The following is a 12,579-nucleotide window of genomic DNA, read 5'->3' on the forward strand; positions in this document are numbered from 1 at the left end:
ATAAGCTGTCTGTAATTTAAATTTTAAACAAAAATACAATTAAAATATTGAATCTTCACAGATAGAAGCAGGGAACAGTTAAATTACCTGTTCCCTGGATAGAAGCAAAATAGTTTACGCTAATTTATAGTTTCCTTACTATTAAAAAGCCGTAATTTGATAACCAGCCAATTTAAAGGTCTATTCATATGGAAACGGTAATATTTTGCTTTTGTTAATTGGTAAAGACAATATTTCTTGTTTTTCCAATTATACGCTAATAACTTATTAAAATGCATAAAGTAATTATTGTAATTTCTCACACAGAGAGTGGCATATTTAAGATGCTGGCTAAAAATTCCAGGCTCCTGGGTTTAAGTCATTCCCTAAGTCCTTTAATCAGAGAGGCCACTTTGTTCATCTCCATTAAGTATTTAATGAATTACTTTTGCCCAAGAAAACAATGTTAAAAAATAACTTAAATTTATTCTCGATTCAATTCGATTTAATCAGGTTGATTCGAAAGTTTAGTAAGGTTATGTCTAGTAATAATATTTAAGATAATGACAATTACGAAATCAATGTTAAAGAATAACTTAAATTTATTCTCGATTCAATTCGATTTAATCATGTTGATTCGAAATTTAGTAAGGTAATGTCTAGTAATAATATTAAGGATAATGACAATTACGAATGATTATCATGATAATGTTGGTGATGATGGCAAATTTTAGAAAATAATAAGCTCGTCATCCGAGAGGTGGAAACCAAAAAATAGAAAATGTTGATAAACGGCATGTTGAAAAAAATTCAAATTAAATCCAGAAAACAATGTTATTCAGAAACCATCTTTTAACTTGATCCGATGTCACGGATATCTATGCTAATGGAATCGTATAGAAACGTATATAGTTTATTGAGATATAGAAAGACATAATTCATAATCTTGAAAAAATGGCTGAAACAATGCACAAATCTATTTTTATTACATGATACAAAGACACAATTGATTGGATTATTAAATTTTGGTTTGGAAATGTTGTAAACGACTGCAGAAACCTTAAGTAGGAATTTTAAAGCAACATTTTGAATATGATGTCATGAAAACTCATTTAAAGCCTATACTGAATTCAGATGTTTTGTTTAATGCACAAATAGCATGACGCCTTCCGGTATAGGTCTATATACATTAATGCAATAAAAAAAAATTTCCAAATGTATTTTACACTTTTAAACCAATATAGGTTGATTAAATATTATAAAATACATATGGTTCGTAAATTTAGTGAGTAGGAATGAAATTACCAGACCGCACATTATGAATTTATCGAGCATCTGAATTTAGTGTACGTGTAACAATATTTGAGCATGCGCATTTTCATTTACATTGGAACGCATGTCATATTGTTATTACTGTATACCGTTTTTTACGGGTTGTATTCACGTTGATCACGGGTGCACTGCAGGAGTGCCGCCAGGATTTTCCCGACGGGGGGTCCGATGTTCTCGACGGGGTGGCCAATGTCCCCGACGGAAAAAAGTGGTCGGGCGTCGCTCAAAATCTCTCGAAAGTGTTCCAGGTGGCGAAGCCCCAAAACAATATGACAAGAGCCTACTAATAATGTAGAAAGCCTACTAATATTTTTTTTCCCTCCCTGACGAATTGTGGATTTTCTCCCCGACGTGGGGGCCCCAGCGGTGGCGCCAGAAATGTGCCGATAAGGGTTCCGACGTGTCCGGCGGAGGGGTCGACGACACGGAATAAAATATCCCTGTTAGGTTTATGGGGAGAGTTTTTATGGCTTAATTCGGTCCTAAATGTGCTTTTAGACCACAATATTTGGGATTGCCAATCAAAATAGCGTTATTTAGATAGACAAATTATTATTATTTTTTTAATTTTTAGTCGTTCGTCGGACGATAATGGGGTCCAGGTGTACTGGAACGCAGCATTAGATTCGAACATAAATCTTCCGATTGGATAATGAAATGCACATGCTTTCATTGGTATTTTGACAAAAAAGGAAACACATTTTAAAGACGGTGGCTAAGTTTGTCCCTGTTATGTTCATGCATACTTACTTCAACTCCCTGCATAAATTGGTACTGAATATTCCATAGATTAGTGGGTTGACAGCGCTGTTTATTGCTGGCAAATTAGCGATAACTGCTGCCGCTTTGGCATGGTGTCCAATCACATCGAAACCCGTCAATAAATAGTAGAAGCAAAACGGACTCCAGCACACAACGAAAGCTATTAAAAAGATATATTTCGAAATGATTTATATTGCATGCTATATAAGAATTATTTCAAATAGGCTTCATTCATTTACACTGACATAATAAAATGTCGTGAGTACCAAGTCATTCAGAAACCGATTTGGAGGTGGGGATCATTTTGGCGCAGCGATTGATATTCGACATTTCGAGACTCTCGCTGAACGCTTTTGTCAATAGGAAAGAAAATTATTAACATTATCCCTTTCCCACCTAGGAGTAGGGCCTAAAAGTGGGTACTCGATAGAATCCAATACCGAGAGGGCTGATTCTAGCAGCTCTTTATGGGATGGTGCTACCCAGAGGGGTGACATGCGTTTCGTATGTGTTTGATCCAGTGACTTGGAATAATAATACCTAAAATGGCAGCTATTAAAAAATATGCACTAGCGCGTTATTATTATTATTATTGGATGGTTGGTAATTATTGTACCCATTAGCATTAGACGTCGATATTAATTATTTACCTATTTTCCTAAGTTAATCTATCAATATTTACGATGTCAGCAATTTGTAATAGCGAAGAGTAAATAAATGTTTGGTTCATTTGATCAATCCAACGGAGCTCAGGGCTTTATATATACATGAATGAAAAAAATAACTTACCTATTACAATACTCAATGTTATGTAAATAGTTTTAATCTTGGCCTTGGGAATAAGACCTCTGGAGCTTGCACGATGCGAACGACTTTCATCAGTCTTTAAATTGTCATAATTTCCTTCTAAAGAAAAATATTGAAAAAACGAAAATTAAAAACCCGTTCATTTCTATAACTAAAGTTGAAAAAAAAATCAGAACGTCGAAATATTTTATGTATCTCGAGAAAAACATCAATACAAAACAATTAAAAGGCAATACTGTATCTAGTTAATAAAATTGTAATGCCAGCTCGAACATATTCTTTACAACTCTCACATTTACCATGTATTTTCAGTTATTAATACAAATGATATGAATCTCAACTTGGTTCTTACTATATGTTTAATATGAAGTAAGGAAATGTATGGGTTTTTTTTTTCAAATGGATTTCCGCAAGGACAAGTAAAACGAATCTGAATCTGTATTATTCACATTTGATTATTATTTACATCACCTAATTTATCTTTCAATACTTGTTGATAACAGAGTCAAGCGTCTTCGCTACACATAAGTCGCCTGTGCATCAGCGTTGTAATTATCTACGTAATTTAACAAAATGTTAAACTATCTTTAAATTAACTTGTTATTTTTCAATTTATTTTTCTTTCAATTCAATTCGTAATTTCCAATTTCGTAAACAGAACAACAGAACTGTAAATCACTGAAAATCCTTTGCAAGGTTATGATTTACTTCCTATTAAAATTTGTAGTTTTCATACATTTCTTTTACTTGTAATTTTTGGTAAATAACCTCCGTATTGGCTATAATCATCTATTAGCTAATTGCTTGCTTATAAATCCAGCATCGTGTAAATTTTAACAATTGTGGTCTACAGTTGACACAGTCAGAAAAGCCATGAGCTCAAATTAAAAAAAAAAAATAATTACTGTAATATATCACAAGTCCCTTACGTGGGACATTAAACAACTATTTGTTTTAATTAACCTTGAACTTCGTTCAAACCCTGTCTCTTATACACATCTTGTATGATGAATAGTGTAGTTTTATTTATATAGCGCACATACAGTATCCATCAAATGTAAGATTCTCAGGGCACTTGATATGTGGACTAGGGACTCGATCAATTACTTTCTTCACCCCTAAGGTTCCTGTCATGTGCTACCTGGTAACCCGGCAACAGCAACTCTCGTCGTCAACCCAGGGGCTGTCTGTTCCAGTACACCGGGGTATCCCCCTTCGAAGGATGTACTGGGTTCTTTATAGTGCACACGAGCCACTGTATACACTGGGCCTACGGTTTATAGTCCTTATCCGAGAAGATTTGTTCTACCACCAGAACCATAGGCGGGAGTGCCGTTCGAACCAGCGCCGATAGTATGGCTATAGCTTGCGGCGCCCCTGCTAATCGCTCGGCCATTCGAATCGCAATCAATCTCGCATTGGGATTATTATTGATTGATTGGGAATCGCAATTCGATTCCCAATCAATCAATAATAAAGCCTGGCTTCCATAGAATCGCTACACAGTGCCTACATTTTTTTTCACTGCAATCCTTGCAATCGTAGCAGCTGTACCCAACGCAATCGGGAACGCTTCTTGATTCAAGTGACCAATCAGCGTCGCCAAAGGATTCGGCGATTTAAAGGAGTGACTGCTTAGTTTTTCTGTATTCATTTTAAGTATTTCACATACAAAACTTCAACACGTTACATATTGAAACATTCAAATAAACAGATATTAATAGGGTATTGTAATTTCTTCCATTTAAATAATGGAATTTTAAAAATATTATGCTTATAGTTTCCCATTTCATTAACCTTTTCACAGTCAGTCAATCAATCAATCAATCAATCAATCAATTTTATGACTTACAAAACAATATTAATAATGCCATGTCATGATTATGACAGAATTCGTGGGGGGAAGAAGTTTCTTATATACAGGTATTTCCAGCTTATTGTTAGTCACTTACTTCTTCCGGAAAAGTTCATAGGATATATAATTGCTTGATACCTATCCACACTTAGTGCGACCAGTTGAAACGATGAAGTAGCCACAGATCCGGCCTATCATAGATAGCAAGGAAGAGACAACAATAGAGTTTAGTAATAAATATTTTTCAAATTCATGATGCAGTCATTGCAATTGACAAGAATGAAGTGGGGTTTTTTTTGCTTTTTAACTTTCATTATCTTTTTATATTTATTTTTTTATTCTAATATTTATATTTCATGCTTGTTTTTTTTTTCAGGGCAGTAATTGAAAATATTTTGATAATTAATTTTCCTTAATTTCCTTAATGTTTAGACGGGACAAGAAAGAAAAAAGAAAATAATCAATAACAAAAGAGCATGCAAATAAACAATCGACTACGTGAAATCAAATACCGAAATTACATTTACAATCAGCTTCTTACATATTTTTGCTAGAGTGTAGAAATTTTAAAAACATAATGATGTGTCTTATTGGAAATTTATGTATTTATTCTTTTAAACGAGTAATTTTATATTTTATATTAAGTATTTGAGGGGTTTTGAGGATTTTAAAGTTTCACCACCGCATACTGTACAGTAGATGAAACATGCCGGGATGATTGAGGGCGCCATTCGCTGCTGCATTAAAAAGTAAATTCTCATTTGTTGCAAATGCTTCGCACAAAATTTGATTCTATGATTGTCTTAGAGTTTTTGCAAATAATTAGTTTTATGATTTTTGGCAATTTTGTAATGATGTTATCTGTTTCATGTGTGCACATTTAGGTTATAATTTCAATTTCGATGTGTGTGTTTTGGTAGTTTTCTGGTTTTTATTTGTGGTGTTCGCCACTAATGTAACTATGAAATATTTTGTAAATGCACATTATATAATATTTGATGATTAGAACTCTTAATTTGTTCTATCCAGTGAGAAAGATTTTTTTCCCTTTTTTTTTTGTATTTTCGTATCTTATCTTACATATCCTATCTTCTCATCCCACTCCAAATAACTAAAGAATCATAACAAATAACGATGGAATATCTACATACGGTAATATTACCTCCAGGACTGACTATAAATAAATTGACTATAAATTGTTCATAGTGAATTCTGATTATTAACATAATAATGAATATACCATTTTATAAAATAAATGTATAAAGCAGTAAAATAAGACAGAATAACACAATTTGCAGTTAAAATTCTAGCAGAGAATTAAATGACGTCACTCACATACGAAACAATTATTCTCACTTCGATATTGGATATGAGTAATATTTAGATACTGTACATTGCAGAGCTTTCATAGATGAATTAAAACAAATTAAAAAAAATCTCAATAATGACGAAGCACACTTGATTATGCCTCCCTCAACAAACATTAAAGTTGTAGTAATTTTGAGTCGATCTATAAACTACAAGTGAACAAATCCCCACAAACGTAAGAGGTTCCGAATGACACGCTGTTTAAAAGCATTACCGTATTTCATTTACTTTATACCTTGCTATGGCATTAAGTAAAGTAAAAATTGGTTTGGTCTAAGGAACATGTTTGTGTCCGTATGCTAATTCCCAAGGTGAATAAGGAAAAAATACATAATATTAAAGGCGCAATTTAAATAAGCTGAAGAATTGTTCAGTACTTTAAACACAAGAAGATAAGAGGCGTATCATAGTATCATAGCAATTGTAACCTTGAACAAAATAAAACTAGCAAAATCACATAAAAAGCTTCTGTAAAACTATATAGCCTTCTTGAAGTTTATAATGCATATGATTATGTCGAATTTCAAGGCAAAATAAATACTAACTACACAGTATTATTACTTTCAGGATTACAGTCTAAATAATGTACGGTAACAAACACTAAATAAGACCTACACTGTATGGTTTTTTTTTTATATGTTTTGACCTTTGACATCAACATGTACACTCGAAGCTACAAGATGTTTTATTACTTTTAACAATACAAGACGCGATTGACCGGGGTTTCAAAGACAGGCTGCACTGAAACATTGACGCTATAAAATAAGGAACATGACTTTATAAAAGCGTTGTTTTAGAAACAAAAATGATAGTTAAACTTAAAAATGACTGCTAAATGCTGGGAGTTTATTGTTTTAGGTTTACCAATAGAACACACCAGAATAGCGTTCACGATGTCGAAAAACAAAATCAATACAGATCAGCTTGAATAATTTAAAAGGTCTAAGAACATCGAGGATGATTTTTTCAGCTTTTATGATTAAACACTTTCGTTGTATTTAGAAAGAATCATTCTTTTAATATTTAAATAAAATATATAATTGTTGTTGTCTTTCCCTCTGGAGCAGTTAGGACTAATGGTAAATTACTTATAATGCATAAACGTTTTTGACATTCAATGTTTGTCCATTTCATATTCAAAAGCCCATGAGAGCTCTCTCGTGAAGACAGAAACCGATGTGTCACAAAACAATTATTGATAATATTTATAAATTCTCCAGCCAATATCAGCAAATCTAGTTCGTCATATATTTGTGTTTATATCGCAATGGAGCTTCATGAGAACACAAACACCACTAAATTTTATAATAAAAAATCATAAAAAAAAGCAATAATTATTGTAACTAGCTCATTCATGAGGTGACGTCATATAATTAATTTTAGCCCGCATTTATCTGTATAACAAAGATGAAAGTGCGCAATGTTTTCAACTGGCACAGGAAATCAGACTAGAAATTAATTTTTAAATAAGACAAATAGATCAACTAAGATATGAATTGTGACGTCAGCTTATGAGGGCGCCAATTTTCGTAATGGTACAGTGTAACCTTCGAATACCTGGAAATACTTGATGATTTTGCAAGCGATGTTGCCGGTCCTCCATGTCCGTGTGTAACCTCTATGAATTAACTGCACCAAAACCTCAAATATTCCAACAAGGATATCTATGTTGATTAAGATGAATTAAAATAATATAATATGTTAAACCACTGAATACTAAATTGAAAATGTACTCCTCTTATTCCCATGTACTGTAGGACTATGATTGTATTATGTTTATGATGATGGTGGTGGTGGTGATGTTGATAAGGATGGTGATGGTGATGATGGCTACACCATTTGAAGCAAATCAAATAGGCGAAACCACGTAATATGAAATTCATTGTAAGTAACTAAAGTACAACTCATATTTACTTGTATTTACTACTCAACAACTGATGATAAAGATTTCCTTAATTATTATTATTACTGTTATAGGCCTAATAAAAAATTATGTTTTAGTAAATCGGAAATAAGGAATGACCATCAAAGATTGCACTACAGGGAAGAAACCAGCAAGAAAGTCAAATATCTATAGTTGATTATGCCAACGAATAAAGATTGATTGACTGATTGACTATCAATAGTACGCCGTCCTAAGTGGTCCAGGCCGGGAGTCTCGCATATAGGGAGTTTAGACCACCTCAGCCCCACCATGGTTGGGGCTGAGGTAAGAAAATTTATGATTATGACACCTCTAAATGGCCGGAAATGGCAATCTCAGACCTAGATTATAATTTTTCCATTTTTCTCAATTTTTTCATATTTTTTATTGAACAAAAATTAAAGCGGGGTGCGGGCCGGCAAGTCTCCTTGAATCAGCCACTGGTCCTTATGGCTCAATAATTGTATACAAAATTCATTAAGATGTGATTGTGCTTATAAGTCATATTGGGAGCAATTGGGACACCTGTTGCGATTCTGTTTTTACCCTTCAAGCTAGGTCAGGGGTTAGATTTTCCCTCTGCCCACATTAAGTGTCCTAATCATGGAGTATAAGTTAATACTTGGTTGGAGTGCCATGTGGTGATTAAGGTGCACCATGGAATAGGCATACTTCCCAAGTGAGAGGTATTCTATGGGCATTACTTGTTCGAATTACCGGGGTAATAATGTGAATTACAATAAATGATAGTATTAGGCCTATGTATAATCGAGGTTTAGTATTATTCTGAAGAAGGTACTATGGATATTGTGTTCACACTTTCCGTATGGAAATCGCTGGTTTTAGTGGGTTCACTTAAGTAAATACATAAATGGCAACAGCAAAGACAGTATTAATGCAGTAGTGTTACCTGACCATATATGTTTTTTGTTAGACATTAATGACAAAATAAAAACATATCAGTTGTATATTGCTAAATAAGCAATGTGCTTCATAAAATCAAAACAAGAAATATTGAGTCGTAAAATTAAAGAAGGCTTAACTGGTATGACCATCTGATTAGACCATGTCATAATAATTGATTGCTCTTTGGTTAGACTACCTATTAAGGTAACTCCAACAAAAACAGCCCTAAAAGAAAATGAATGAGTTTAAAAAGGCCACGAGCGAAAAAAATGATAAAAAAGTAAAATTATGTAAATTCAAGAATCAAATTGGAAAACGCTCTGATAGAGCATTTTGGAAAACGGGGGTGAGTAGCGTGATGTTGGAAAACGAGGAGCGTAAAGAATGATGGTGACAGTGATAATGTTGAAAATGAATCTGGAAGAGGGATTATTGGAGCATTCCATGCAAGCTTAAATTCATATATAATACTATTCATCATCTATAGCTGACAGTTCATCTTGGGCAGTAAAGAAATCACGAAAGTATACCATAACTTAATAGCTTTACTTAATAGCTTCGACTTCCTTCTCATTTTTAAATCTATCTTAAGGGATATTTTGCTACAATCCCTAATTTTGGATTTTTGTCATAATATGTCCTAAGGATTATAGAAATCATGGGTTTTTTTTAAATTAAATATTCCTATCAACTAAAAAAAATTTCAAAAAGTTTCTAAACAATTCATCGGAAATCTATCGAAATTCTAAGTTTTACGAATCCTATAGAAATTTGAAAAAAAAGCATAAAAAACCTTTAGAAATTGTATAATAAAACTAAATTCTGTAGTCTGTTTTCTAATGGTTCTTAACTATATCACAGACTATATTACACGTATAGAGGGCTGTGATTATTTATTTTACAAAATAAATGTATTTTTTATTACAATAAATAATTATAGTTTCTACTCACCAGATAACGCTAAATTCATCACAAAGAAATTCATCCGCGATTTCTTGTGTCGGACAGTATAGAGGGCGAGTAAGACCGCACCATTGCCGATCAGAATCGATACAAACAGAGTCCAGAGCACAATCAATTGTATATCCTTGAAACAACAAGTGCATATTATTTGAATATTATATAGTTAGATTCCCGGTATTATATATTGACTTATCTAAGTTACGGAACATGTAATATTTAGGGTCAGACCAAAAGTCATTAATCGGAATAAAAACAGTAACATTATGTGGACTATGCGAGATTATTTTGTTGGTGGATTCAGCTTTGTTTGCCGACGTAAACATTAAGAACTTACTCAATCATGTTCACAAATAATACGCCAACCGATTTGTTTTGTTGAATCCGCATCATATCTCTAGTCCCCCGGATGTAGACGGATTTGAGTGTGTTATTATTCTATTCTCATTAGTGCAGGAATATGAGAGAGTGTAAAATATCGATACACAGCCATAGAAGAACTTGATAAATGTTACTGTAAATAGCGTTGAATAGCCTAAGGCCGATATTGATTAAGGTTACCAAAATTAAGATTTGCCATTGCGTTTTGTCTTAAGGCCAACTCAGACAGCGTCGGCCGACGCAGCCCGACCCGATTTATCGTCGGGGACAGTCTTAAGCCGTCGCGAGAAATATTAAACACGTTTAATATTCTACTACGCGACTGCCCCTGACGCACACCATCGCGTCTGCGTTCAACTCACACAGACCCGACGCGACAACTTTAAAATTTATTTCTGGCAAACAATTGTTCGCATATATTTCCCCTTGAAATAATAAACAATAATCATAATAAAGGCTCAATAGTACTTCTACTTTGATTAGAATGAAATAAAATACAATGTAGCGCCCTGTCCAAACTATAACATTTTATTGAACAAAGACGTGCCTTGTCATCATGACCATTTATAGGCACATCTAGGCTATATATGGGCAACGATAGATTTTTGTCATTAAAATTTGATAGTCTGGACATGGATTTAGATGACGGTTTCAGGTAGATTTAAAATCTTGCAAAAACCATTAATTTATTTTTATGAAGAGTAAAAGAAGTCCAGTCACCAAGCCAGTGGCGGCGCCAGCGTGGAGAAAGGGGGGCTTATGTCCACCCACCGGAAAAGTCAAGCCCCCACCCCGTCGGACAGAGCTCGTCGGGTAGTTAGACTATAAAACATAAAAAATAGGCCAACACCAAGCCAATACATGCCTGTCAGTCTGTGGGTGCCATCCCGAGGTTGCTATTCTTAAAAAAAATTCATTTGGAAGGGGAAACCCCCTCTCAACCCCTTCCTCCAGGCCGGGCCTACGAGCTCAAATCCACCCTGTCGTACAGTTTAACCCCCCCCCCACACTCCCCGCAGAGAATATATCCTAGAGACGCCACTGCACCACGCCTCACAGGAACTTCAGTTTATATTGATCTAGTATTACAGTGTGCATTCTATCTCTATGTATTCGAATAGAAGTTTACGGCTGAATGAGAAGGTTTGCTGATTAAATTATTTAATTGAAGATCAGTTGCCCCTCGCTAAATGTTTTCTCTTGATTTTGGTATAATCTTATTGATATTTTATGATTTGAACACGTAATTTTATTTCCAAAGTTCAGATAGGAACAATTTCATGGTTTATATTTTTGATACGATGCATTTTAATTCACATTTGAAGTCTGACTACCAACTTCCTTTACTTGGTGTCAAATATTTCCTACTGAAAATTGGCTAATGTCTTTATTATTATTATTATTATTATTATTATTATTATTATTATTATTATTATTATTATTATTATTATTATTATTATTATTATTATTATTATATTGGCAATGCAATATTGACATGAGAGCACCTTAGCTCAGTCGGCTAATCTGGTGGTAGCCACTGTGTGTGCACTGAACCTTGGAGATCTCTTGGTCCCCGGTTCAATTCCCATCGCTGCCTCTCCTTGTGTTTCCCCGCCCATCGCTGCCTCACCTTGTGTTTCAGTTGGAGGGCTGAAACACAAGTTACAATATAGCCCACCGCCTTTCAGATGAGAGGTTTAAGCCGTTATAGTTCCGTGTGCATTTATGGCTCATGTGCACGTTAAAGAACTACGCTCTTCGGAAAAGAGTAGAGGATTGTCCCCAGGTGTACTGCCCAATCACCACTAGAAGGACCCCACTGGAAGTAAGTCTTCTTCTAGACTTTCGTGGGCTATCCTTGGTGTTTACACCGAATAAATCCAATCCAATCCAACCAACCTGATGTTTCACGATTCTGCTTTCTCCTTCTGTGATCGTTGGTATATCAGTTGTTAAAAAGTCAGTTGTATTATCCACGTCATCCATTGTGAAGAATTAAGATTGTGCTTCGGAGAAGCAAATGTGTTCAACTCTTGATATATGCGGCAATGCAATATTGACATGAGAGCACCTTAGCTCAGTCGGCTAATCTGGTGGTAGCCACTGTGTGTGCACTGAAGCTTGGAGATCTCTTGGTCCCCGGTTCAATTCCCATCGCTGCCTCTCCTTGTGTTTCCCCGCCCATCGCTGCCTCAACTTGTGTTTCAGTTGGAGGGCTGAAACACAAGTTACAATATAGCACACCGCCTTTCAGATGAGAGGTTTAAGCCGTTATAGTTCCGTGTGCATTTATGGCTCATGTGCA

General features: G+C 34.5%; 1 protein-coding gene across 1 annotated transcript; it reads right to left on the reverse strand.

Annotated features, from left to right (window-relative positions):
- Positions 1-2,057: 2,057 nt before the first annotated feature.
- LOC117107281 (cardioacceleratory peptide receptor-like) lies at positions 2,058-12,310 on the reverse strand. The gene is made up of 6 exons (XM_033248913.1): positions 12,174-12,310; positions 9,885-10,020; positions 7,661-7,767; positions 4,833-4,926; positions 2,863-2,979; positions 2,058-2,233 (listed from the first exon to the last, which is right to left on the reverse strand). The coding sequence occupies exons 1-6, from the start codon at positions 12,258-12,260 to the stop codon at positions 2,058-2,060; spliced, it is 717 nt and encodes a 238-aa protein (XP_033104804.1). The 5' UTR covers positions 12,261-12,310.
- Positions 12,311-12,579: the final 269 nt, after the last annotated feature.

This window comes from Anneissia japonica, unplaced genomic scaffold (assembly GCF_011630105.1).
Source record: "Anneissia japonica isolate Jap-2015-1 unplaced genomic scaffold, ASM1163010v1 scaffold211_len1577895_cov191, whole genome shotgun sequence".
NCBI classification, from domain to species: Eukaryota; Metazoa; Echinodermata; class Crinoidea; order Comatulida; family Comatulidae; genus Anneissia; species Anneissia japonica.